This window comes from Rhinolophus sinicus, chromosome 15, assembly GCF_057876585.1.
Source record: "Rhinolophus sinicus isolate RSI-liver-muscle chromosome 15, RSI-T2T, whole genome shotgun sequence".
Classification (NCBI taxonomy): domain Eukaryota; kingdom Metazoa; phylum Chordata; class Mammalia; order Chiroptera; family Rhinolophidae; genus Rhinolophus; species Rhinolophus sinicus.
In genome coordinates this window covers 105,811,490-105,837,793 of record NC_142515.1, presented here as the reverse complement: position 1 = coordinate 105,837,793, position 26,304 = coordinate 105,811,490, and the positions used below count along the sequence as shown (strand labels likewise).

Sequence of the window (26,304 nt, the reverse complement as noted above, 5' to 3'; positions counted from 1 at the left end):
AATACTAAAGAGTTTCAATTTTTAAAAATCTCCTTTTTTCCTTGAATTCAATTATGACATTGGAAGACATAGGAACAAATCTTCAAATGCATCTTAAAATATTTTGTAAGATGCTGATCAGGCCTGGGGCTTACTGAACATTTGTGTGGCGGGAACCTTTTTTCAGCACTTACAAATTACATAGTGTTGTCTTGACTTTGGTAACTCCTCCTATCAGCATTAACTCTAGTCTTCCTCAGCCCACACATTTTTCTTTTACCTGCAGATTTCTAACTCTATATTCAAAATATTTGACACTTAGCTCCTGTTTGTCACTATTTGTCAGTAGCCTGGGGTAGCTGTAACATTGTGGTTGCAGCTGTTGACATTTAATATCCTCAGGGATATTTATAGCCTTATAATCCCCCAATTTGGAGCCTCAGTCTCTATGAAATCAATCTTATTTATTTTTTTATCAATTCTATGATTATGAAATACTCTGATGTTCTGAAATTTGTTTTCTTAAAATAAGGTCTGACTCAGTAGCTCTTAACTGAAGTGATTTTGCCTCTGAGGGGACATTTGGTGATGCCTGGAGGCCTTTTTGTTGCAACTGGGGAGGTGCTATAGGCAGCTAGGGGGTAGTGTTGCTGCTAAGTATCCTACAATGTACAGGAAATGTTGCCCCAACAAAAACTTATCTGGCCCCAAATGTCAATACTGCTGAGGTTGAGAAACCCAGTCTACCTATTGTTTCCTTAGCGCCATGAGAACAGGGACATTACATATTTTATCATCACTGCTCCTCCCAGCACCCATCCCTATGCCTGCCACATAGTAGGTGCTTAATAAATAGTTGTTCAATAGAATAATGAACAAAGACTATTTCAGCAAGTAATCTAAGTTTTGGGGAGAAGTACTGTTAGAAATTGAGAGTGGTAATTGGTGCTCAGTGAGCACAAGGAGAAACATCCCAATATAACCATCTTTAAACTTTGTTGTTACAGTCAAGTGTGTTTTAGGGAGTTTCGTGGGGAAAATATTTTTAGAGGCTTGGCAGAGATTATGACTTGCTAAAGTCGATAAAGAATAATTTTTAGCATTTTATGCAAGTGACTTGAATGTAAAATGGCCACTTGAAAGCAAAGGACCTGAGGTGTCTGCTGGCCTGGATGCCCTACGGAGGGCCTGCCCCTGGCAAAGGCCGTCTTGGGCTTTATGAAATCCCAAGAACGCCAATAACACTCATGAGTCCGTGACTCCAGGTGCAAGGTGTGCAGCAGGAAAAAGCAAGTCTGAAGGGACGGAGCACATAATTAAATAAAGGAACCCCAGGGAAGATGGAAAGAAAAACAGTAGTAAGAAAACATGCAACACCTCCTGTTTAAGAAATAGCAAGTAAAGCTATGAATAGGTCCAAGGCTCCGTGCCCCACCAAATGAGTTTAAACAAGGGTTAGATTAATAAAGCTGGGAGAGGAAGCATTTATTGCGTATCTAGACATCTATGTTTCTTTAGAGTATTGTTCTTCACTTTATCTCTTAGCACATGCATTTTTGTAACCTTTGGTTAAATAACCTAAACTACTATCTTAATAAAGAGTCTGTCCTAATAAAAAAGGCACAATCAGATGGGTTCATGTCCTTGCCCCTTCTCTCAGGCTCTGCCCTGCTGTGAACAGCTTTGCAGGACTGCATACCATGGGGCGACACACAACACCACTGCTTCCCAAAGCTTCCAGACCTACTGCCATGGTGCTTAGGTGGAGATAAACACCCAAGGCTTTCCAGACAGCTGGCTTTGCACTTCTCAATTTATTAAGTGACAGCAACCATGACAAACGCAAACTGAGAAAATAACCTTGGGGCAGTAGTTGGAAAATAAAATTGTCTTAACAGATCATGTAATCGTTTGAATACAATGCATGTTAAACGTGGTGATCCGGGTTTGGCATTACTCCGCAGTGGAGGCTTATGCTTGGGGCTGAAGGACTCAATAAGAACTGTCCGCATGTATGGCTGTGGATTTAAGAACAACCTTACAAGAAAAAAGCAGCTGGCGAGACCAAGGCTTGTGGCCCCCACCAGGCTCTCCAGAGGACTGCCCTCTAAGTCTGGGAACTGAGCTCACTGTGTCCTCTCCTCTCTCCCCACTGTCCTCCCAGGAGGAGGACTTCATCCGACCCAGCAGCCGGGAAGAGGCCCAGCAGCTATGGGAGGCCGAGAGGGTCAAGATGCGGCAGATCCTGGACAAGCAGCAGAAGCAGATGGTGGAAGACAATCAGTGGCTGAGGCAGGAGGAGAAGTCTTTGGTGAGCAGCCGCCGAGCCGTGGGGGGGATGGGACATCGTTCTCCGCAGCACTGCTCAAGACATTTTGATAGAAGTGCTTGCATGGGAGAGATGGCCATGCCATCCTGTCGTTTGGTGTCCTCTTCCACCTCCCCCTGAGTGACTAGAGCGAATGCTCTCTGTGCATTCTTGGGGGTTTCAGTTCTGGAATTCTAAGTCCTTTGCTTTGGTTTCCTTCTCTGCAGGACCCCATGGTTTACATGAATGACAGGTCTCCATTGGTAAGTCACCCGGAGAGGTCTCTACCTTAGTGTGTAGGACCCCAGCTCAGGGCCTCAGACCTGCCCTTCTTTGCCTTTCTGACTCTCACCTTGGAAGTGCATCTTTTGTCATTAGTCTGATCTCCACAAGGCCCCTTGCCTGGGCTCTCACTTGATTGACAGGCTTAGTGCCACCTTGCAGTGCCCCAGTCCCTTCAGACTCTTAGAAAGGAAGGGCCTGCCCCCTGGATCACTTTTGGTCAGGAGCTCCCCAGACATCCCCACACCCATGGCTATAATCTCTAAATCTCTAAATGCACAGTTGAAGGGGTGGGGAACAAGTCAAGGGGGGAAGTGGGTTGTCCCCAGAGCTACATTAGTGACGTGTTTTCTTTCCTTCCTTCCAGACTCCAGAGAAGGAGGCTGGCTACAGTAAGTGTTCATACCCAAGTGCGTGGCGGGAGTTTCCACTTGACATCTTGTGTCAAATCACCATCCTTGCTCGCTGCTCACTGCAGAGAGCAGCAGCGTCTATTTACAGCCTTAAGAAATGTCTGCCTTGCTTTCATTCAGAGCATGCAGAGAGGTTCAGTTTTGGAGTTGATATCGACCCCTCCACTCCATCTGTCGCTCCACACTCTGCCTGCCCAGCGCCTTTTCTCATCTCTCCCTGTCCCGGGGTCCTCAGTCCTCTTCCCAGGTTATCTCCTTCTTGCATTTATTTGGAGGAAGTGGTGATTCTCTCTGCCTCCCTATGCCCTACTCACTCTGTCGGAGGCTCCTTGTGGAGGAAAAGGGGGCCCCAGCTGATCCACATCTTCCCTGAGCCGAAGTGATGAAAGAAAGAAAGAGGGTGGCTGAGCCCTCAGGGTCTCTCCAGGGGCCTCTGCTGACGGGGCAGAGGGAGGAGCCAGCAGTGAGCCAGGCTCATCACAATCCTCGCTGGGTGGGGCTGTGATGGTGGTGAAGGACAACAGTGACAGCTGTGACAATAACAACATAGAGAACTTAACGCAAATGCGGCATGGGCCCAAGTCACGAACTAATGTCCACTTGTTTAACCTCACAGCAATTCGATGAGATAGGACAATTTCTTATTATGCCCATCTTACAAAGGTCACAAAACCAAGGCACAGGCGGGTTAAATAACTTATCCAAAGTCACACCACTAGTAATTTGCAGAGCTCAGATTGGAGCCCAGGTAGTCTGAGAGCCCAGAGACCCTTTTGAGCAACCCCCTTATTGGATCATGAAGGCCCAGGAAGTGTAAGTTCAGAGTGTGAGCTGTTCCTCAGGGCTGGGTGCACAGGCTTGCAGGAGCTGTAACACCCTCTGCAGTCACTCCATCTCCGTTGTGACATTGGCTTTTCCTTTCTGTAACATGGACAACAGTGCTTGTCCCTGACCGCAGGAGGACCAGGGAACCCAGAGGTTATTTTTCCTGCCATCTTCTGGAATTTGCTGGGGTTTCATTTCCCCAGATCTCCTGGTAGCAAAGGACAGGGGTTGGCTGGGTTATCAGTAGGTACGAAGGGAAGGGCCAGGCTGCTGAGAACTTGCCCCCTTCCCTGTCCCTCCCTTTTGCAGCGGAGTTCACAGGCCCGCCACAGAAGCCACCACGGCTGGGTACACAGGTACGTGTGGGCTCTGCCGAAGCTGCTAATGGATTTGAATCAGGGCTCCCCAAGAATGAAGAGCGTGGGCTATGAAGGCCTCAGAAATAATCTAGTCCAGTATCATCGTGATGTAGCTGTAATCCAAAGAGGGGAAATGCCTTGTCTAAGGCTACACAGCTAATCCATGAAAAATCCGGGGGAAGACCTGTCTCTTCTCTCCTGTGCCTACTCCCCGACCTAGAGAAAAGCTCACTGGTCTGGCCCTAGGAGCAGGAGGTGGGGGCCCCCTTCCTCTCTCGAGCCTGCCCCTTGGCTTCCAGCACCCACACTGTTCTTATAGTTGCCTGGGACGGGTGCTGGTTTTCCTCGCTCTGAAAAGCCTTGGCTGCCATTAGAATAATCTGAGGAACTTTGAAAACCACCTGCCCCCATGCCCGCCCCCATGCCCAGGTGATGGTTCAGTTGGTCTGGTGTGCAGCTGGCCACCGGGATCCTTTAAGGCTCACTGGCAGAGTCTAACGTGAGAACCAGTGCCCTGGAATCGGATGGGAGGGATGCACCCCTAGGACAGGGCACTGTTATTTTGGAGAAGAGTCTTTTCCAATCGGGCTGGTGGTTGGGTTGGCACTGGTAGGGCCCGACCAGAAAAGAATGGTGTCACCCGCTGACTGGAGATGCCTACCCCCAGTCCATCCAGCCCACAGCCAACCTGGATCGGACTGACGACCTGGTGTACCACAACGTCATGGAGCTGGTGCGGGCCGTGCTCCACCTCAAAAATGAGCTCTGTCAGCTGCCTCCCGAGGCCTACGTGATGGTGGTGAAGGTGAGCACCGGACAGGTGGAGGCTGCGCATGCTAGCCCTGGAAGCAAGAGGGAGGGACTGAGCTTCCTGGTCTGCCCAGCAGGTGCCTTTCCCAGGAAGACCCACGTAGAGCAAGGCTGTCTAAAGGAATTTAGTCCGAGGTAGCCTCAGAAGGCGGGTACAGCCCCGGGAAGTCTCTTGCCAAGGGAACATGGCTTTCTCAAAAAGCAAGAGGTGACATCACCCTGCCCCTTTTCCCCCCAGAACGTGGGCCTGACCCTGCGGAAGCTCATCGGGAGTGTGGACAATCTCCTACCCTCCTTGCCATCGTCTTCACGGACAGAGGTGAGTGTCCTCTGGCTGTCACTTCTCCCCTTCACCTCCACCTGCCCCACTTGTTTCACACAAGAGGCTCAGGAGGGCCACCTGGACAACGCATTTCTATGAGCTGAGCCTCGAGCAGGTGGCTCTGCACAGCTCACATGAGCAGGTACCACAAAGGGGCTGAATTGGCACCAGTGGACAGGGCCAGCTTCCTAGGACAAAACTCCTAGTTTAGGTGTCAGTTGCAGTGACTTCTTAATGTGTGAAGATATGCAAAGGAGGACATACCTTCACTTTTGCCCCTCCTGGGATCCTTTATCTAATCACCCTCCATACTAAAGTTGAATGTGTTATCGAAATAGCAGTTAAGGTTTCTTTAATTGATCATGTAATCTAATTTTCTTTATTTAATTGAGAAGCAATCACCAAAACCCAAAACAGGAGTCTTGGTGCTTTATATTGAGATGGTGCCTGTGGTGGGCAGAAAAATGGCTCCTCAAAGATGTCCTCATCCTAATTCCCCAGAACCTGTGACTGGGTCACCGTACATGGCAAAAGGGTCTTTGCAGATGTAATTAAATTAGGGATCTTGAGATGGGGAGATTATGCTGGATTATCCAAGTGGTCCCAATGTAGTCCCAAGGGTCATTATAAGAGGGAGGCAGAAACAGAGGTCTTGTAAGGGTCAGAGAAGATGTGATGACAGATGCAGAAGTGGGAATATTTCAAATTTGGGCTGGAAGGATCCACAAGCCGAGGAAGGCAGCAGCCTTTAGAAGCTGGAAAAGACAGGAAAGGGATTCTCCCCGCGAGTCTGTAGAGGGAATGCAGCCCAGCTGTCCACCTTGACTTTAGCCCAGTAGGACCCACTCCAGAATTTTGACCTCCCGAACTCTAAGAGAATAAATCCATGTTGTTTGAAGCCACTACAGTACTTTGTCACCGCAGCAACAGGAAACTGATACAGTGCCTTGCAGTTGTTGGTTGTCTGTCTAGAAACCACCCATAGAAACCCACAGAATCCTATAGCGCCTGCCAGACTGTGGTTTGATGCAGCATCTCCCAATGGTCAGCGATGTGGCACAGGTGACCACGGCATCCCACCACTGTGCCCACCATGTATGACTGTTCAAGATAGACAGTAGGGGGAGGGGGAGCTGGGCATTTTCCAGCCTCCTTCTGGGTGGCAGCAGCAGCCCGCAGAGGAGCCCAAGGCCGGGCTATGCTGGGAGACTTCCGAGCATGATGGCCCAATCATTCATTTCACCTGATAAATAGCCTGAGTTCGGAGTATGTGCTCAGTAATATGCTAGGCACTGGGCATATGGCAGTAAACAAAACCCTACAGCTCAAGTGACAGCCCTTGAGCTCTTGATTTGATAGTAGACAGCTAACAAATGAATAAATGCACTTGATCCCTGACCTTCCACTCCAATGTTGGGCCAGCACAAGAGGGCCTGTGGGGCCGGATCAGACTGGGCTGGCATGGGGTGGACTGAGGTCTGCAATGTCTGTCCTTGGTGACCTGACTCCAGCCCTCATGGAGCCTTGGACTCAGCCCTGGCCTGGGTCTGACTTGCCCCCCAGAGATCTTCTGACTGCGTTGGCCAATGCCAGTGTGGACACTTGTGTGGCTTCCACACCCTCTCGGCCTCTGCTAATTCACTCTTCCTACAGATTGAAGGGACCCAGAAACTGCTCAACAAGGACCTGGCGGAGCTCATCAATAAGATGCGACTGGCCCAGCAAAATGCCGTGACCTCCCTGAGTGAGGAGTGCAAGCGGCAGATGCTCACAGCCTCGCACACTCTGGCGGTGGACGCCAAGAACCTGCTCGATGCTGTAGACCAGGCCAAGGTTCAGGCCAACCTGGCCCACCCACCTGCAGAGTGACAGAGGGGGGGTGCCACCTGCCTGCGTCTTCCACCCCCACCTGTCATGTACCTCCCCTATCCCCGGCCCCTGCCTTGCCTTCGGACATGTGGGTCTTCTCAGGGGGAAGGCCGAGGGGAGTCCTTCCCTTGCCACTTTGCACGACCCCCTTTCCCCACCCCGACCCCTAGAATGTGCGGCTCCGGCTGCAGCTGGGCAGAGGGGACTCAGGGCTGTAGACACCAGGGGGTGACAAAGAGGGCTCAGAGGGAGCACGGGGGCCGCTGCTGCTGCCAGCCATGCCCTCCTCACACCTGCCTGGCCCGTTGGGGGTCACACTTATGCCCCTAGAGACCATGATGGCTTTATGCATGGACATAGCAGGCCATTTGGGAATGAAGCTATTCCTTCTCCTTCCTCTTCTGCCCACGGAGGTCCCCGAAGCAGAGGGGTAGGGAGGGTCTTTCTTTTGGCGGAAGGCAACTGGTGAGATGAGGAATGGACCTGGCTTTTTTGTACAGTGTATAGTGGAATTTATTTAATGTGAGTTTGGTATGGACTGATAGCCATGAGTCCCCCTGAGGGGGGACCTGGAACACAGTCCCGCAACAAGTGACTCGGAATCTGGGCACAGGACGCTGTGTTGTCAACACGGCAAGTGTCGAGGAGAAGGGGAGACAGGGCCAAACGGGACTTGGACCACAGTCCACTCTCGTTCTTGTGCTCACTTTTCTCTTTCTTTCCTTACTTCGCACCCTCTTTCTTTCTTCCTCCTTTTCTTCCTCCTCCTCCTTTTCTCTCCTCTTTCTCATCAGCTCCCTCCCTCCTTCTCTCTTGTGTTTGTGCAAAATACTCTTTACATTCTTTCTAATTGACTTGTGGATGAATTAAAATCGTACCATTTGCTTTGTGGTTTGATTGCTTTTTTGCTGTTTACGGGGGCATTTTGACCTCAAGCCACAGCCCTGGAAGAAATTGATTGTACTCAGCTGGGCATAGATCAAGGGCTGATGCGGGGCTGAACCCAGGGGTGTCTGGGGACGCCTGGCAGTGGGGTCAGGTCTGACCAAACGGACCAGGGCAGCCCCCTACGTGGCCATGAGGAATGTCAGTGGAGTGGCACTCTCCTGGCTGGCATCCAAACCCCCAGGTTTCTGGGGGAGGCTTGGGTGGTCCTGGGGATGCTGAGGAGGGGTCCCACAGTTCAATGAACAGCAGCTTTGGTTTTATTTGATCTCTTTACGCACATGCAAGATGGATCGGAGACAGACTAATATGAGGGCACATCATCGCACCAGGAGATCCAGTCTAGGGACCCAGGAGGGAGGAAGGAGGTTGGGGGTGCTATGGGCACAGGACCAAGTAGGGGCTGGAAACCAGAATGAGTCATTGAGTGAAGGGTCTTGAGAGAGAACTGAGGAGCAGAGGCCTAGGCTGGGGTGTCATGGGTTTCCCCTGGGGTGCCAGGGAGAGGCAAGTGGGGTTTGGAAGGAGGGGACTCCAAAGGCTGAAGTGAAACTGGAAGTTTGTCCTACTTGGATTCCTGTCCCAGGTCCCCACACTGTCTGGACACTCTAGTGCCTGCATTTGTTAGCTGCTGGGGTTCTGCCCTCGGGCTGGATGGGGCAGGGGCGAGGCCGGATCCCACTGGGGCCACAGCTCCTCTAGGCTCCTGCTGCTGCTGAGGGCTGTGGGTTGCTGGATCCAAGGTGGGAGAACAGATTGCACAGAATGGTTCAGGGTGGGTCAGACACATCATGGGGCTTTGGGAAGGAGAGGGAGGGCAGGCTGGAGAGGGAAGCAGTCCTGGTCCTGCCACGTTTGCATTTCCACAGCAGTCTGAGGGGCAAAGCAATCCACTCACTCCCTTCAGTCACTCAGAACTGTTGAGTGCCGACCACCATGCACCCTGGGGAGGGAGCAAACTGCAAGCTGGAGCTGGATTGACAATGGCTCTGAATGGCCTTGGGGTTTGTCCGTGTGTGTTTAAGGAGAGGTGGTGCCCTGGGCACAGGGGCTCTCAGTGTGGCCAAACCTCTGGGGGCCAGCTGATGCTGAGCCAGTTTGCAGGAGGGAAGGTGGGGGGAGGGGGAGCACACAAGAGCTTCCAGGTGGGGGGGTGTTCCAGCTACCATGCCCCCTCCTTTGCCTCGAGGGTCCACCCAGCACCTCCACCCCACTTGCAGCCTGTCTCCCCCTTCCTCCCCTCTGGAAAACCTTTGCCACTCTACTGTTAATACCTATGGGCTCAGGCTCTGAACTTGGTTCTCTACCTGGTTCAAAGACACCCCAACCTGTCTTACCAACCTCCTCCCACTGCTCCCCACACTGGAGCCCCACCTCAGCCTGGCTGTTCTGACACTTCAGGCTCATTCCTGAATCCAAAACTACTCACAGCCCTTCCACCTGCTGCAGCGCCCTCTTCCCTCTTCCCCACGCAACCCTCCTCCGAGGTCCCTTCTGTTCCTTCTCACGGGGCCCCACCCCCACCGTCTGCTCCCCCTGCTTGGCCCTCCTGTCAGTCAGTGTCGGGTCACTCCTGCAGGAGAATCTTACACGGCTTCGTGCTGTCCCCATTGTACCATAACCTGCAGAATAAGTTCTTTCTTTTCCGAGCTCCTCAGCATCCCAAACAGGGCTCTGTGCACAGTAGATTCTCAGCACATAGCTCAATGGTGTCAAGGAACTTTGTGCCAGAAAGTCTTCAACGACTGGGACCGTGTCAGGACTCTGGAGAGGCATCTGCAGTCACGTGGTGCTGACCCCAAAGGCAGACTCTAGAGGCAGCAGCAAACATGGTCAGCAGTGCCACCTTCGAGCCAAAGCGAGGGACGTGAAATCAGATCATTCCAGCCAGAAATGGAGGAAGAAAGAGTCCCACAGTTCCCAGGACACAGACGAGGATAAACAGCCAGAGGAAGATCCTGTCAATGACCATGGCCACGTACTTCCAGTCTTCCTGTACCTGCAGGTGGAAGTGGGCTCACAGTGACAGAGGCCGGGCCTTGGGAAAGGGGGAGTGTCCCGCCCATGCCCGCCCCTGTCAGGATGGCACAGGGGCCGTGGCAGCTTGCTGAGACCTTGGGAAGCTGGGGACAGCGGTGGGGGTGGGGGGAGACACAGGGTTGTCTCAAGACGGAAACAACACTCTCTTTAGTGATTTTCACCCTATCCCACCCCTGACACAGCCCAGAGATCCTTTCCACAGACTCTGAAGTTCCAGGTAAGTGGGGCTGGAGGGACACAGCCACCGAGGAGCCTACAGTGGTTTAAATGCAACACCCGGCAGTTAGAAAACAGGGAAGATTTTGCTGCCCCATGTTGCCTCCCCACTCACGCACCCACCCACTGCAGGAGATGGAGCAGCAGAGGTAGGTGAGGGCAGGTGCAGCCCAGAGAAGGTTGGGGGGAGAACTTTGTGGAATTTGGACTCACAGCTCAGATAGGCAGGTCTGGACTTCTAGCTGCTCCCGGTTAGACAATGATTAATGAGTCTTATCTATTCAAACAAGGCCACCCAGTAATAACCTCCCGGCCTTTCATCCTTCCCTAGGTTGTTAAGAAGAATTCTGTGATCTTGGGCAGTGGCCTACTAATGTGGACATGGCAGAGGCAAAGGAGGGGAGCCCACGTGTTACAACCAAGCTTCCTCAGAGTTTGTGAGTGAACAGTGAAGTTTCCAAAATGCCGGGGCCCACAAACAAGGAGAAGGAGGGGGACACCGTCAGGACAAAGAAGATAGGCTGGTACGTCTCCTGATGACACTCCCTCGGCCTCTCTCTGCCCCTCCCCCACCACCTATCAGGTAATGGTGAGAAATGGCAGGGAAGTCCCACATTTGAGATCCCTCCCTCTCTGTCCTGCTTTCTCCCAGTGAGGCTGAGCTGGGACATTCCTGATGCTATCCTACCACCTGCCAATTCACGTCTTAAGAACTACGGCTAGATATTCTCCACCACTGTTTCTTCCAGGCTCCCAAGGGCCATGACTGAGGGAGATGGGTCTTCACGAAGGAGAGTGGGTTAGCCCAACCTAACCCTCTGGGGTAGGATGGGACAACACGAGGCTGGTAGAGTCACCCAGGGAAGGAGCCCAGCCCCTACTCACGGAACAGTCAGCATCCTCAGACCGCAGGTGGTCAGCAATATAGTGTACACCTTCCAGTGCCTTCTGCATGCGAGGGGACAGCAGGAATCCACACTTCTGCAGCTGGGCATCTGCCTGGGGACCCGAGGCCCCTTGGTGCAGACCGCCATGGCCGTGGAGCACACCCATGGAGGAGCAGGATGCCCATCTGTCTTCCTCCTCCACTTCGTCCTCCTTCTTCTCCGCATCTACGTTGGTCTCCAGCCAGTGATAGGAGGGGCTGAGCTTCACATCTGGGGGCTCACGAAGCTCCAAGGGGGGCGGGGGCCGGTTCATCAGAAGCCACCGGGGCACACAGCCCAGAAAGGCCACCCTCACCCACCGGGGCATATTGTGGGTGCTAGGGGAGCGGTGGTGGACATTGAGCACAAAGACGGTGATGACGATGGACAGGGTGACGAAGATCATGGTGAAGAGCAGGTACTCGCCGATGAGCGGGATGACCAGGGATGTCGAGGGGATGATCTCCGTGATGAGCAGAAGGAAGACGGTGAGCGAGAGCAGCACGGAGATGCACAGGGTGATTTTCTCCCCGCAGTCGGACGGCAGGTAGAAGACGAGCACGGTCAGGCAGGAGATGAGCAGACAGGGGATGATGAGGTTGATGGTGTAGAAGAGAGGCAGGCGCCGGATGACAAAGTAGTAGGTGACGTCGGGGTAGATCTCGGCGCAGCAGTCGTACTTCTTGGTGTTGTAGGTGCCCGTGGCGTTGATGATGGCCCACTCGCCACTCTCCCAGTAGTCCTTCAGGTCCACTGTCTGCTCCATCTGCTCCAGGTCGATCTTGGCCTTGTCGTACGACCAGGAGCCAAACTTCATCTTGCAGTTCTGCTGGTCGAAGGGGAAGAAGGTGACATCGATGCTGCAGGAGCTCTTATAGATGGCGGGGGGCACCCAGTGCACGGTGCCCGTGGAGAAGAGGTGGGCCTTGGTCATGTGGGTCACTGCAAAGTCCCCATCTGCACTGGGGAGAAGAGAGGAGTTGGGTGGCCTGGCAAACCCTCCCACCCACACCAGGCAGCTCCAGATAACTGGCAGCAGGGGGACCCCAATAACATAGCCAGACCTGGCCAAGTGGTTGGGGTTTATGCCAGTGTGTGAGATTCCCCCAGGACCCTGACATTTCTACCTACTTTAATTGTCTTTTCAAACCCCAAAAGTAGGAATTTTGAAGAATATAAGTACCAAGAATTTAAAAAACAGCCACTGTCAACATTCTGATGTTATATATGGGGTCTGACAATTAAGATCGCGAACTTGTTGCAATGATGTTGCTAACCGTTTTTTATATCAGAGGATTATTCATTATGAATTTGTAACAAATGGATAGTTAACCAAGTTTACTATTTGGAAGTGCTGAAAAGGCTGTGTGCAACTTAGATAACCTGAACTTTTTGCCAACAATTCATGGCTCTTGCATCACGACAATGCACCAGCTCACACAGCACTGTCTGTGAGGGAGTTTTAAGCCAGTAAATAAATAACTGTATTGGAACACCCTCCCTACTCACCTGATCTGGCCCCCAATGACTTCTTTCTTTACCCAAAGAGAAAGGAAATATTGAAAGGAAGGCATTTTGATGACATTCAGGACATCAAGGGTAATACGGCAACAGCTCTGATGGCCATTCCAGAAAAAGAGTTCCAAAATTGCTTTGAAGGGTGAACTAGGTGCTGGCGTCAGTGCATAGCTTCCCAAGGGGGGTACTTTGAAGGTGACCATGGTGATATTCAGCAATGAGGTATTTAGCGCTTAATTGTCCAACCTCGTATGTCATTTATAGTTGATTGTCTTATAGATCATATGTATAACATTTTACACATTTGTGATCATGGGGAATATGTAGTTTGGTTGTCTGTTTGTATTCATTTAATATTTTAGAGTGATTATTTATGAGTATATTTTCTCCCGCCAGCAGAGAGTGTAGTAGGGCCCTCGCTGCGTGTCAAGTTTTTTCCACCTGAGATCTTCAGTTCTTCGCTCAGAAGAGACCTAATAATCTTTGCTGGTGAAGGAAGCTACCTTCTTGCCACCCATTTACCATGCACTTCTGAGCCAGCCTTATCCACTAGGGCCAACTAGGGAGCGATGGAGGGACCAGGGACGCAATGTGACACTCAACCTGCCCTTAAGGAACCAGAAGGAAATGAGACGCTGCCCCAAACACCTACTACACAAGGGAGGCAGTTTGGCAACAGCACTATGTGGGCTGCCCATGTGCTCCCCAAGAACTCTGGGAAGGGTCTCCCTTCTGGCTGGAGTGAGCAGGATCACCACGAAAGTGGCCATTCAAGCAAGGCTTGTACTGATGTTAGTGTTTGACAGAGAGATGGATGCAGAGGGTACCGGAAGAGAATCCTCTGGAACAAGGAACAGAGGGGCAGGGCACGAGGGGACAGGCTGAGGAGGCGATGGGAGATGAGGCTGGCAGCGTCAAGGGACTAGGCATCTAAGGACCTACAAGGGCCCTGGGGACAGTGGAATAGCATGGACTTCCCAGGCAGGGGCTTCCTGGGAGCCTGAACCCCTGATTCCCCTTAGGAGGTGGTGCAGTGAGTCCAGGGCCCTAGTCTTTAAGGAGCCATCACTCCCCCAATTCCTAAGGTCAATCCTAAATGCAGAGGAACCAGAAGTGTACACAGAAAGAGAGACTTCTTTCCCATGAAGTGGTTCCAGGCTAGAGATATAGGCGGGTTTGAAACAGGAACTTTGAAAGGCAGTGACAAATTGATCAGGGCAAAGGTTTTAAAAAAAATTTTAAGGCATTTTTGTCATCACACATCGTCACCACTAGATGGCAACATGCGCCCCTTTTTGAGAAAGGAAAGGTGTTTCTTTAATCTTCCCGTTAACCTGGAGTGCAGTGTTTGGGTGGAGGAGACCTTTCTTTAAATGTGAGAATTTAGTTTGGAGTATTGTCCTAACAAGAATTTCCTGTTATATTCAAATACCACTGGTTGAAGCCTTACTGGCAATCCTAAAATTCAGGTCATATTTGCTCCCAAATTCTGCCAGATGCACCGGAAGCACAAACTACCTAGAAAGATCCTAGATGCTGCCTCCTGCCCGCCACCCCCAGGGCACAGACATATGGGGTGTCCTCAGTGAGTCCCATGGAATAGTAAACACTAGGCGCCTGCGGTGTTACACCTTCCAGGTAACATGTGCTGGCTGTGTGTTTACAGACAAGCTCTGATGAAAGGGTATCATTGTTGCTATCTTTCGACCTCCTAGCTGGAGGCCCCAAAACCCCAGACGTGGATCTTTTCCTCTTTATTTTATTGTTTAAAAATAGCTTTACAAATTTGGGTCAAATGAATTGAGAAATGCTGGGCTGTATGTGTTTCTTGGCTGCATAACTTCTAACAACTTTTGAATACTATTGTGTCCTGACGTTTTCCAAAGGGTCAACAACATGCCCTGTTATCCAAAATTGTTTGACCACAGGACCATTTTTCATATCTGTTCATATCTCCAGGAATTCCTTAGAGCCCCATTTTAGAAAACATTTTTTTATGACCATAATGCCAAATATCATTTAATTTTAAGTTCTTGACTTCTAAATGAAGAATTACTTACTACCAAACACCATAAATGAAATTATAGATCTCGATTTCTTCTATAAAAAAAAGTCCTCCCCCCCTCTCCCACCACCACTGGGGCTCTCTTTAGATTCCCCTGCCTTTTATTGGCTTCTAGTTATTATGCTCAAAGACTGGTCCTTTTTGGTCTTGAGTACAAGGCAACTATGAGTAATATGAATTTTTTTTAAAACCCATAGCAAGTGAGCTTGCTCCCTTCAACCATGTAACTCCTATGCTGCTTGCCTGTTCAGGAAACACTGCCATCCTGCAAAACTCCAAACCTTAGGCATTGTTTTCACAGCCTGCACCAACCACGTTTTTCAAATAATACTGTGTTGGCAAATCTGTGTTGGCAAATCTGTGTTCCACGAGCACAGCGCCAGGCACTCATGCATAGTAGATACTCTGTAAATTTGGGTGTATGAGTGAGAGAACAAAATGAAAGAAATAGAGGAATCAAGGGGAAAGATCAGGATGGGGGTTAGTATTATTAGCAAAGCTCGAGTTGAGAAAGAGGCCACAAAGCTGAGACACAAGGGGGCGCACCTCCCAAGTCCAACCCCGCCACGCCTCCCCGGGACCCTCCCAGGACCCCAGTGGCTTCCTACTTGTTGTAGAGTACTATGTCGGGGATCCAGATCATCTTTGAAGGAACCCGGAGGGATGTGATGTTGCCGAAATCAGCCGGGTTCCAGCGCAGCTTGTAGTCGTTCCACTCCTGTGATGGGGAGGGGTGTTAGGTCACCAGGTGCTGTCCTGGGAGGGGGGCCTCAGGACAAATGGAGGGCAGCCTGGGGATGCCCCAGTAACTGGATTCAGGAGCACCCCAGAGCTCCTCCTCCAGCCCCACGGAGTAGAAAGGGCTCTGAGCTGGGGCTCAGGAGTCTGCTCTAAGATGGCCGAGCCTCTTGCTTTGTCCCAGTTCTACTAGTCAGAGGCCCCGGCACACCTAGTGGGTAGGTCACCCGGCACACTGGTCCCGCCTCTACTCTTCATGCTGCCACTCCCCAGCTGGACCACACCGGCAGGCCATCTCACTCATTAGGAGTAACATTTTTTAGTGCATCACATTTTACAAAGTATTTTTTTACACCCTGTTTAGGAAGAACCTCAACAGCAGAGCCGGACAATGAATGCGCAGTGAAGTGTTTCCTCTTTAACAGGTAAGGAAACTGAGGACCAGACAGGTAAACACCTGCCGGATCATACAGCTGAAAAAGGGAAGTCAACCAGTGACTTTAAAACTGTGCTCCAACGCGTGCCCTAGGGGTCCCAGCAACCTTCCAGTAGCAGGTCCCAGTGTATCTGTTTTCTCCCCCAAACCAGGTTAGTATTCTTCACTCTCTGAAGTTTTCCTCCATGGCATTATCACAAGGGGTGATTACCTGTGGATTTACATATTTATTTATTCATTTATTTAATGTCTCTGTAAGGTTCAGGAAGCCAGGGACAACATCTGTTTCACTCTGCTTGGCTAGCACCAGGCCCCTGGTAGATGCTCAGTAAATGAGTATCCAAGCAATGGAAAAACTCCAAAGTTGTATGGTCTTCTTTCTGGGAGGGTTTTCCATGTGTTTTCTAGACCTAATAGGAACAAGTTTCCCCAACAGATAACGACTGGTGTTGACACACACGCCTGTCCTTTGCCTCACAGGGGCTTATAATAATTAAAATAATAATCACTACTATTTATAAAGTTAACTTTGTCAGGGGCTCTTTAGATCATTCTTTCTAATCCTCACAACAATCCTACAAGTTAGGGCGAGGAAAGTGAGGCAGAGGGCGTACTGCTAGTAAGTGGAAGCCCTGGGCCTTGAATCCTTGCCTCCCTAACTCCAAGCCTGCCCTCGATCCAGGGTCCATTTTGCTTTCATGCATTTGCACTAATATAGTGCAGTGTTGTACCCTTGGTAGATCCCCATACATGATGCCTTTTCCCCTCTAGGAATAGTAGTGCAACATTAATACAAATGCATCAACCTGGGTAAGGATCCAGGAAGGGGTGAAGCAGACACATGAAAGAGAAAGCATTGCCCCAGCTCCTGCCGCTGCTGGGGGAGGCTCCCTCACCTGCTTTAGCCAGACGTTGGTGGTCATCATTTGGTTCTTCTCATCCTGGTCAGGAGGCAGCGGGAGAGAAAATAAGGCAGTTAGTGTGACAGATCAACCCCAGAAGACAGGTGGCATGGGATGGCCTGATTCAGGGCCCCCACTCACCGGAAGAACCTCTTTTATGATACTGCAATCCCAGCCCACCCACAACCCCTTCCTGACAGGGTGCGGGCCACTTGGGTCCTCTGGGCTTGTGTCCAGTGGTACAAGCAAAGCACCTAGAAAACCCACTGCTGCCAATCAGTGCCCTTCAGGAGGGTCTTTAGGGTTGGGGACGGGGCAGGAAGGGAAGCTCTGATTGAGGCAGGCTGGGGGGCTGGAGAGAGAAGGACTAGGGGGGAGGGAGACCCCCGGAAAGGGGCCCAGGATCTGGGCGCTGATCCCAAGATCATGCAGGGTGGAGGGACAGGCGTACCACATCGATGAGCTGGGCGATGGACAGCCCGAAGCGCACGATGACCACGTCAGAGGTGTTGGGCACTGGCCGTGCCCAGCGGTTGTAGCCCTGAAAGAGGTGTTTGAAAAGGCGGTCCTCTGCTTGGGTGTGGGGAACTCGCTGCGCTGACGCTGTGGGACACGAGGGAAAAGTAGGGTCTCCAAGTTCATGAAGGTGGTCGCCTGGCTCCCTCTCCCATCAAATCAGAGCCACTCAATCTCACTGAGCTTCATCTACAAAGTGGGGACGCTATTCAGAACCTATGTCACAACACTGTTGAGCTTAACCAAGCAACCAGTACATGGTTGGAGCTCAAGAAATGTCAGTTGCCTTGTGATTATTCAGTAAGAAGACTTGGAAATAAGTGCTTGGAAATAAGGGGAAAGGTGCTGAGGCAGAGGAATTGGGAAGAAGTCAGATGAGACTCAGCCTTCAACTGAGCAGCCTCAGGGGGGCAGTAATATGGGGGAGATGTCTGGTCTGTGTGGGATGAGCTGCAGGGAGAAGGGTTTTCACCTATTACAGTGAGCCTTCGTTCCCATCCACTTATCGATGAACCCCTATGATAACCATGAAATCTTCTGCCACCTTGGGCATCTCTCCCATTTTTCCTTAAACCACTGGCATTTGCTCCTTCTTATTAACTAGGCAAAATTGTCCTGAAGTTGTCCCATGGAATCCCTCATGTCTGTTTTCTCCGTGTCTTGCAAACAGCTTCAGCTCTTAGGGTTCTGATGCCTGAGCAAGCAGAGACTACCGTTCTAAAATTCGGGCACGCACATCCAAAGCAGCAGTTGCCAGGTATTGAGTGCCTGCTGTATCCCAGGTGCTGGTCACAAACTCCCATGTCCTGTAGTCCTCACAGTAGCCCCGGGAGGTTCACAGCATGATTGGCATTGGTTCAAGGTGACCCAGTTGTCAATGTCAGAGCTGTGAGTGCCCCACCACCTTCTAGCTGTGAGACAAGTTACTCGAAGTCCCCTGCAGCTTTGGCAGTTGCCATGAGCCCAGCTGCAAGAGTGTCCTCCATGCAGCGTGAGCTTGCAGGGGAGACACGATGTCTTAGTGATGATAGCCACTCACCTGCTGGGATCAGAAGGAGCCACCATAGGCCAAGCTTTGTCATGGGTGTGAGTGCAGGGTGGGAGGGGCCCATGGCTTCAGACAGGAGTCGGGATGTCCCTGGACATCAGAAGAACAGCAGACCCGGGCTTTGCTGTGGGTTGAACCCACCTCCCCAGTATGGCCTCAAGTTGCTGGCACGGCCAAGCTCCTGTTGGATTCCATGCAGCTGCCTCTCACTGCCGAACCTGAGCAAGCCCAGGAGAGTGTCTTAGGGTCATGCATCTTTGACACAGGTGTGCCTTTGCTCCTCACACTCCACAGAGATGAGAAAGGCGAGCAACCAGGCCTCCCAGGAGGAGACGGCTCTTGGGCTCTCCCAGGCTTGAGGAACCAGCATCTTTCATTTCTCAGGGTCAAGCAGCTACTCTGCCCTAAGATGAGCCTTGGCCTACTGGACAGAGGAGGGCACAAGACGAGACCAATGTCCCCATTGCTCTGTCCTCATTTTCGCATGTATGAAATGGGGATAATCATACCGCAAAGTGTGGTCAATGGAAGAATTTGGGTGCTATTTATGATAACCAAAAGGTGGAAGCACCCAAATGCCAAAGCTGATGAATGGACAAAACAAATATGATGCATCCATGCAATGGAATACTATGCAGCCATAAAAAGGAATGAAGTGCCGACACATCCTACAGCCAGGATAAAGCTTGAAAATATGCTAAGTGAAAGACTCCAGGCACAAAAATACTATATAGTATGTGATTCCATGTATATGCAATATCTAGAATAGGGAGACAGAAAACAGATTAGTGATGGTTGGGGAGGACAGAGAAGAGGGAGAGGCTGCAAATGGTACAGGTTTCTTTTTGGTGTGATGAAAATATTCTGCAATTACATAGTGGTGACGATTACACAACTCTGTGAATATACTAAATTTACCAAAGTGTACATTTTAAAAGGGTGAATTTTGTGAATTATATCTCAGAAAAAGCTGTCAAAAAATAAACAAACACCTTGTGGATTAATAAGAAATAGCCACCTCTCTTTAGCCTGTGGGGATAATGCTATAACCCAGAACACTCGTCCAGATGGCTGATTGAAAACATGATTCTGGTATGACAAGGACACTCGTGCCAAAGGTGTGAGGGAAGTGTTAGGATGTTTCAAAGCAGGAAGAGTGGGGGGAAAGCTGTATTTTTAAGTTAGTGTGTTGCTGTATATAGTATGTGATTTAAAATGTGTGTCACTAGAAAATACTGGGGGTGCCAAAAAAAACGTATACATATGACTTGTATTCATCTTTTGTTATCAGTATTTATTGAGTATTACAATTTTAATACAGTTTTTCCTTTCTTAAAATGTGTATACATTTTTTGGTACTCTCTGCATATTAATTATTACTCCAAAAAGTTTACATATTCAAGTTAGTGCGTTTTTTTTTTTTTTAAAGTAAAATAACTGTTTATTGGGAGAATGGGGCTGTCTTATGTTCATGCACCTGTTGTTTGAATGAAATGCTGACTGTGTGTTAGATTCTGGCCAGGTCCTCGGGATACAACACTGACTCTCAGTACAAATAATGGGCAAGAGGTTCCCTTTGGGGAAGCTGAGAATGTTCTGGAACGGGATGATGACAGGGATGATAGTTAGGGATGATGCTGGCACAACACTGTGAATATACGAAATGTCACTAAAGATAAATCTTACGTTATGTATATTTTACCACAATTTAAAAAGAAAAAAAGAATATGGGTAAAAGTGCTTTAACAATGTAACCACAAGTACATGTGGGGAGTCATGAAACCTCTTCAATCTGGATCGTTCTCATCTGCCCAGGCCACTCTGTCCCAACTGTTGGAGTATCTCCACCTCTCCTCAACCCTGTCACACCGCTGCCTCCTGCCCTCCTTCCCAGGAGAGAAGTTTGTAAATGTGGCTTTGAGTCCTGGCTTCACCCCTCACTGAGAAGCCTTGGGCAGGGCAAGGAACCCTGCTGGGATTTTGTCTTATCTATAAAATAAGGATGCCACGCTCTCTGTCTTGCCCACCTCTGAGGACAAGGGCAGGGAGCAAATTGGACTGTGCCCATGAAAAAGGCAGCAGGAACCTCTGGGAAAATGTGCAAATGAGATTTAGTGGACTCTAGAGGACACATTCCGGAAAGATGCCTCAAATTTGCATCCCTTGGAATTAGCCCACTATGATAATTTCATTAATTTGTCACTGGAAACCACAGGAGAAATTGTTCCTGGTAATTAACAGTCTCATTAGAAAGATATTTTTTTTTAAATTCCAGGACTGTTTGATCCTCTAAGTGGCTAGATTGGCAGGCTTGGGGGAGGGGTGGCTGTGGGGTGATGGCCCTGTTTGTAGAGTGGGTCTGAGTCAATGGAGAGCACAGAGAAACCTGCACAAAAATACGGCAGATGTCAAGGGCTCAGACGCCAACATCCCTGCCTAGCTTGTATCACTGCGGATGTACAAGGGTGTCTAGACCATCTCTCACTCCCACCCCAACTCATTGCAGCCTGTCTCGTTCGTCTCTTAAATCCTGGTCTCACTGAAGTCAAGGTTATCTGCTCTCACTTCTTTGTCCATTTTCCTATCACAGCTGGTTTCAACTTCTCATTCACCAGGCCACGTTCTGTTCTTTTCACAGGCACCACCTTCTCCAGAAAGCCTCCTTAGATGCCCCCAGCCCCTCTCTGCCATTCAGTACCCACCCCCCAACTCTCCCAGCATGGGAGTCCCAGCTCTCCCACAACTGTCAATACCCCAAAGAAAGCCACTTAATTAGAAGAAATGATATTGTTTCTTTATCCAAATAATTTCACTGAAGATCTTTAGAGGGGAGAGAGCATATTGATAGCTTTTATCTCTGCTCTGCTTAATAAACAGATCAATCACGGAAGTCTAACATCTCAAGGTTGGGCGGAAACTCGTCTGGATTACCACACCAGCTGACGGAGAAATCCTCTCCATACATTCGGCCTCAGAAAATCCCCAGCAATGAAGAACTTGCTCCTTTCCAAGTCAGTGAATACCATTCATGGCTGTTAGTCGCTATTAAAGGATATAGAGTATTTACTGAATGAGTCAATAAATGACAAAAGAAGGAATAATTGTAGTAAAGGCATTTGAAGTAGCTTCAGTACAATAAAATGATAACTCCTGGGACTGAGCCACCCACACCAGTGGGAGGGGTTGACTGTCACTGAGCTCTGAACAGCTCCAGCAGTGACAATCAGAAAACTAAAATTTCCCTAGGAGCAGGCCAGCATTCTGATATGTCCCCCTCCTAAGTACCCTGAAGCTGTTAATCTGTTGGTATCCCTTTGACCTCACTCCCACAATGTCCCATACCCACAATGCCCCCAACACAAGCCTTGGGGAAACCTTTCTTACCTGTAGCCACAGAAGAAGACAGGCCATTTAAAAAATGCAGAGAACCAACCTGGCTTGGACGTCCTGCTCAGCTGACAAAAGTCCCCCCAAAACAGAGAGGCAGGTGCAGAGCAGAGCTGGGTGACTTCATTTCACGGTCAAACTGAAGCTGAGGCAGGACACACCTTGGCGGATGAGAAAGACCTGATTCTGAGAGTCTGGTTGCCTTCCTGAGGAGAGCTGGACAATTCTGCAGACAAGTTGGTTTGCATGGGGCTTCCAGCTCTGCCAGAGAAGCTTCATGCAGGTGCTACTGAGGAGGGCATCGTGGAGCGCTCGACAGAAAGGCTTCTTCAGGTAAAAGGCAAGCGGTCCACAGGGGAGACTGCTGACTTGGCAAGCTCTCTCTCTCTCTCTCTCTCTCTCTCTCTCTCTCTCTCTCTCTCTCTCTCTCTCTCTCTTTCTCACACACACACACACCCTCTGGAGGGGAGGAGGAGGAGCCTGTGACTATTCAGTGTATGTCTAGTGAGGACAGACATCAGATTTGCTTTCCCTCTGCCCAGTTACTACGGTGTTTTGCTCCTTGTTCTGAAGGACCCCATGCTCCAGGATCACTGCCTGGGCCCCCTGACCCACTCATAAGTGGGAATCTCCTGGGTCCTGGATCTGTCTAGTGATAGAGCAGGATAGTTTTGAGTAAAAGAGGATGGAGGACCAAGCCACCCGACAGCCAGCCTACAGTTCTCTCCTTCCCCTTCTCCCCTGGAGAAACACCCATCTTCCCTTAGCCAGCCCCCCTGTGGGAACACCAGGTCACACCTGCTGCCTCCTGGCTGGGCTGCAGCTTGCCTGCCACCTCTTCAGCCTCCTTACCAGTGACCTTGGCTTTAATTTCCCAGAGAAACAAGGTCATCCTCCTCCAAACCATAAACCAGCCTCCCGCCTTCTTTCCCTCTAGTATCAAACCAGGAGTCCTGTTCCTCCTCCTGGGAGGAGCTTGGCTCCTGCAATCTTGATAGTGTCCCATCTACTAAGTGGCCCCAGGCTTTCTCACATCTTCACCCCCCCCCTTCCGTTTGTTCCTTCCCTTCAGCCCATAAATAGGCTCATCCTCCATCCTGAAAATACTCTTAGGCTTCTGCCTCCCCCTTCAGCTACTTGCTATCTCACCCTTTATTTTGTCAAAAAGCAAAGCGCGGTCTCCAGACACCGCTCCTTAAAAGCTGTGTGATTTGGGGCAGGTCTCTTAAGCTCTCTGTGCCTCAATTTCCTCATATGTAAAAAGAGGATGTAAATAATGGTTCCTACTTCATAGGCTTGTTATGAGGAGTAAATGAGTTAGTATAAACAAAAGGCTTAAAAAAGTGAAATAGTAATATATACTCAGAGGGTGCCCAAAAAAATGTACACACACTTTAAGAAAGGAAAAAACTGTATTAAAATTGTAATAATATCTACTGATAACAAAAGATGAATATAAGTCATGTGTATACATTTTTGGCACCCCTGGTATATATATATATATTTACATACGTGTATATGATTGCTGGTATGATCTTCTGAGAACATTAAAAGACCTAAAACACAAATCATAAAATACCCAAATAACCACTATCCATAATTAACAAATGAACAAATATTAATATTTCACCATATTTACTTTATGTTGATATACTCGTGTATGTATGTGTATACATATATAATACATCTCTGTGTGTGTGTGTGTGTGTGTGTGTGTGTGTGTGTGTTTAAAGTTATGTAAGTATCACATGCTGGAAACCAGCCACTCCTGCTGCTGCTGCTGCCACTACTGCCAGAACTCATTCTCCTCTGTCCCTGCTTCTTTGTGTCACTGGCTCCCGACGCAAAGGTCAGGACAAATGCATCTGATTAATCATGTGCCCATGAACCAGATGCAAGGAAAGCTGAGGAAGCATCAACCTAGTGTTGTGAGCTTCTATGTGGAAGGTGGGCAGTGCCACCTTCAAGATGGGGACATTCCCAAGATATTTTAAAGGAGTTTAAATTCTGGAAAGCTCCCCAAAATCTATCTCTTTGGTTCCTAACATCAATTTGTCTTTATAGGATAGGGCCCCACTCTAACTTCCTATAATTAAACTTTGAAATACATGCTGACACTGAACTGTTCTAAAATCTGCACCCAGAATTTATTTAATCAAGGATAGTAAACACGCCGACCCTGGAATGATTGTCATGAGAGAAGACATTTATACTCACAGATCCCTAGAAACAGGAGTCATGACACGCCAGACAGGGCCACATGGGGAAGAGTTAGGGCCAGCCCTGGGATGGGGAAGGGGGGCAAGGAGGTAGGTAGAAAGGGCAAAGGAGGAAGCAGGAAGCCACGGCCCAGAGTGTTTACTGGAGTTTTCTGCAGGAAAGACAAGGCAGGGCAGGGTAAGCAGCTTAGGATTGCGTGGTTTAATAACACTGGCAGACTGTGGGCACGGGGTGATCTCTAGTCGTCCTAGCTGGCCCTGGGGTGATTTAGCGAAGGGGAATATTGCCGTGGTGTGTGAGAGAGAGATAAAGAAGATGGTTGGGATGTTGATCGGGATTGGCTGGCGAGTTTGTAATGAGATTTTCGCACGCCTGTGAAAACTGGATCACAAGGCAGGTGTAAATAATGCTGACCATTATTTGGCCCTGTGAGTAACGGGTGCCAACTAGGCAAATACAGAATCTCAGAAAATGCAGTTAGAACACTAACACTAACACTAACTTTGATTTCCTCACAGAAATAAAAGTGCTCGTCCTAACCTCAAAGGGACACAGCCCTGAGTCTTATTAGTTACTCCATCCAGCGCCATTCTAGCCTCTCTGGGCGATGTCCATTCTTCCAATCCTGACATGATATCATCTTGCAATTCTGTGTCCTATGGAGTAAATAGGACATAACGTTCATCAAAAGCACACTTCCTGTAAAGTAATTGGGTGGACAGGACATAAAATAAATTAACAAAGTCAAAAAGAAAATATAGGAAGGCACAGCCCTCACTGTTGTCAAAGATCACTAGGTGAGAGTTATTATTTATAGCGTTTCCCTCCACCCATTCTCCAGAAGCAGCATCTATACTATAAAAGACAAATTACAAATGTTATCTCCTGGAGAACTCTGACTAATACACATCCCCAGGTGTTCAAACTTGTAGACCAAATCAAAATCTTTCAAAAGCACCCCCCCCCATGAGTCAGCCAAACCTTATTTCAACTTTGGTCTAGCACCTCGAGAATCCATTTCTGATGAAACAGGTAAAGAGTTAACAGGAGTGAGCGTGGGAGCTAGCAGGAATGAGCTTAAAAATTAACCACTTGGCTCTGAATCTCCTGGCTAGCACTGCACCCGCAAGCTGACAAGCACCCTTACATCCATCATAGGTGGGAACAGAACAATTCACAATCGCAATGGCAACCCCCCTGTAAGCTAACATCCATCATAGATGGGAACAGGAAAGTTGCCAGAAGACAATTGTAACAGCAGCCCCCCTGCAAGCTGACAAGCAATCTACATCCTGCACAGAAAAAATGTGAAAACCCTGCTAAACAGAAACCTGCCACAATTGTCCCTATCGGACTCTACCCTGGCAAAACTTCTTTTGCCAGTATTTTTCGTCCAAGCAAAACTCTCTCGCTCTCTGCCTAACTTTCAATTAAACCTTTCCTTGCTTTCTCACTTTTTAGAGTCTTGTGAACTCTTCATATTCTGTGAACGACCAGGGGTAAATTCTACACCAAGACAATTTCTATGCATGTTTGTGGGGACAGAGTCCCAGAGAGCAGTTTCCAGGCTCTCGGCCTTACATGGAAAGATGCTGGCTCGGTTATTAGATGGTCATCAGCTGTAATCAGATGGCCATCTGTTGTGGCTGGGTGTCCATCAGTTGTTACCGGTTAGCCATTAGCCACTAATATAACTGCCATGGCTGAGCTAGCAAGCACGGATTGCAGCTAGCAAGTGGGATGGGTGGGTTGGCAGGCAGGCAGGCAGGCAGGCAGGCAGGCAGGCAGGCAGGCAGGCAGGCAGGCAGGCAGGCAGGCAGGCAGGCAGGCAGGCAGGCAGAGAAGCGGACGGCAGGTTGTGGATCGTGTGGCTCCTGCTTCCTATGTCTCCAACCCAGCTGCCAGTGAGACTATAGTGGTATGACTCCCCTATCTATGGCTCCATGGGTGTTCCTTTTAGACCTCACCATATCCTGCGTTCTTGTGCAGGGAGCAGGACCTGAGACCCCACATGACAATGTTCGCCCGACTGTGGACATAAATGAGCAGAATCTTGCAGTTTGGGGTGTGTTTGTGTCTCTTCCCAGGTTTGTTCCTGGAATCTGCTTGCTCAGGCATATAGGGACCTGACCCTGTTTCAAATCCAGAAAGCGGGGTGTGGTTAGGATGGGTAATGAAGA

At 49.5% G+C, this 26,304-nt stretch overlaps 3 protein-coding genes across 10 annotated transcripts in view; 2 read left to right on the top strand and 1 right to left on the bottom strand.

Moving 5' to 3' along the window:
• PTK2B (protein tyrosine kinase 2 beta) overlaps window positions 1-8,052 on the top strand; it is a 108,641-nt gene extending 100,589 nt beyond the window's left edge. For all 3 annotated transcript variants that reach the window (XM_019733126.3, XM_019733123.3, XM_019733124.3), the window contains 7 exons: window positions 2,144-2,290; window positions 2,515-2,550; window positions 2,937-2,961; window positions 4,117-4,163; window positions 4,834-4,971; window positions 5,215-5,295; window positions 6,952-8,052. In XM_019733126.3, coding sequence (XP_019588685.1) covers window positions 2,144-2,290; window positions 2,515-2,550; window positions 2,937-2,961; window positions 4,117-4,163; window positions 4,834-4,971; window positions 5,215-5,295; window positions 6,952-7,167 — 690 coding nt within the window. In that variant the 3' untranslated portion in view covers window positions 7,168-8,052. The remainder of the gene's footprint in view (window positions 1-2,143; window positions 2,291-2,514; window positions 2,551-2,936; window positions 2,962-4,116; window positions 4,164-4,833; window positions 4,972-5,214; window positions 5,296-6,951) is intronic.
• A 302-nt stretch (window positions 8,053-8,354) lies between these two features.
• Window positions 8,355-22,826, bottom strand: CHRNA2 (cholinergic receptor nicotinic alpha 2 subunit). 6 transcript variants are annotated; one of them, XM_074338376.2, is made up of 9 exons: window positions 22,703-22,826; window positions 21,951-22,065; window positions 19,995-20,165; window positions 18,509-18,735; window positions 17,405-17,556; window positions 16,948-16,992; window positions 15,486-15,595; window positions 11,254-12,256; window positions 8,355-10,111 (listed from the first exon to the last, which is right to left on the bottom strand). In XM_074338376.2, the coding sequence occupies exons 4-9, from the start codon at window positions 18,579-18,581 to the stop codon at window positions 9,986-9,988; spliced, it is 1,509 nt and encodes a 502-aa protein (XP_074194477.2). In that variant the 5' UTR covers window positions 18,582-18,735; window positions 19,995-20,165; window positions 21,951-22,065; window positions 22,703-22,826; the 3' UTR covers window positions 8,355-9,985. The 6 variants fall into 6 exon arrangements, with proteins under 6 accessions (XP_074194477.2, XP_019588690.3, XP_074194475.2 ...); XM_019733131.3 differs by lacking the exon at window positions 19,995-20,165 and having other exon boundaries at window positions 21,902-22,065; XM_074338374.2 differs by lacking the exon at window positions 22,703-22,826 and having other exon boundaries at window positions 21,902-22,509.
• The window catches only part of EPHX2 (epoxide hydrolase 2), an 85,022-nt gene continuing 69,454 nt past the window's right edge, over window positions 10,737-26,304 (top strand). The window contains exons 1-2 of the mRNA XM_074338371.2: window positions 10,737-10,892; window positions 15,980-16,040. The gene's annotated coding sequence lies outside the window, so the exon portion shown is untranslated. The remainder of the gene's footprint in view (window positions 10,893-15,979; window positions 16,041-26,304) is intronic.

Excerpts from the sequence above, each read along its gene's own strand:
- CHRNA2 (XM_019733131.3), bottom strand. The coding sequence starts at position 18,581 with ATGGGCCCCTCCCACCCTGCACTCACACCCATGACAAAGCTTGGCCTA. Across the intron at positions 12,257-15,485 it reads GACATAGTACTCTACAACAA|TGCAGATGGGGACTTTGCAG; the intron begins GTAGGAAGCCAC and ends TCTTCTCCCCAG. Across the intron at positions 10,112-11,253 it reads CTGAGGATGCTGACTGTTCC|GTACAGGAAGACTGGAAGTA; the intron begins GTGAGTAGGGGC and ends TTCCACCTGCAG.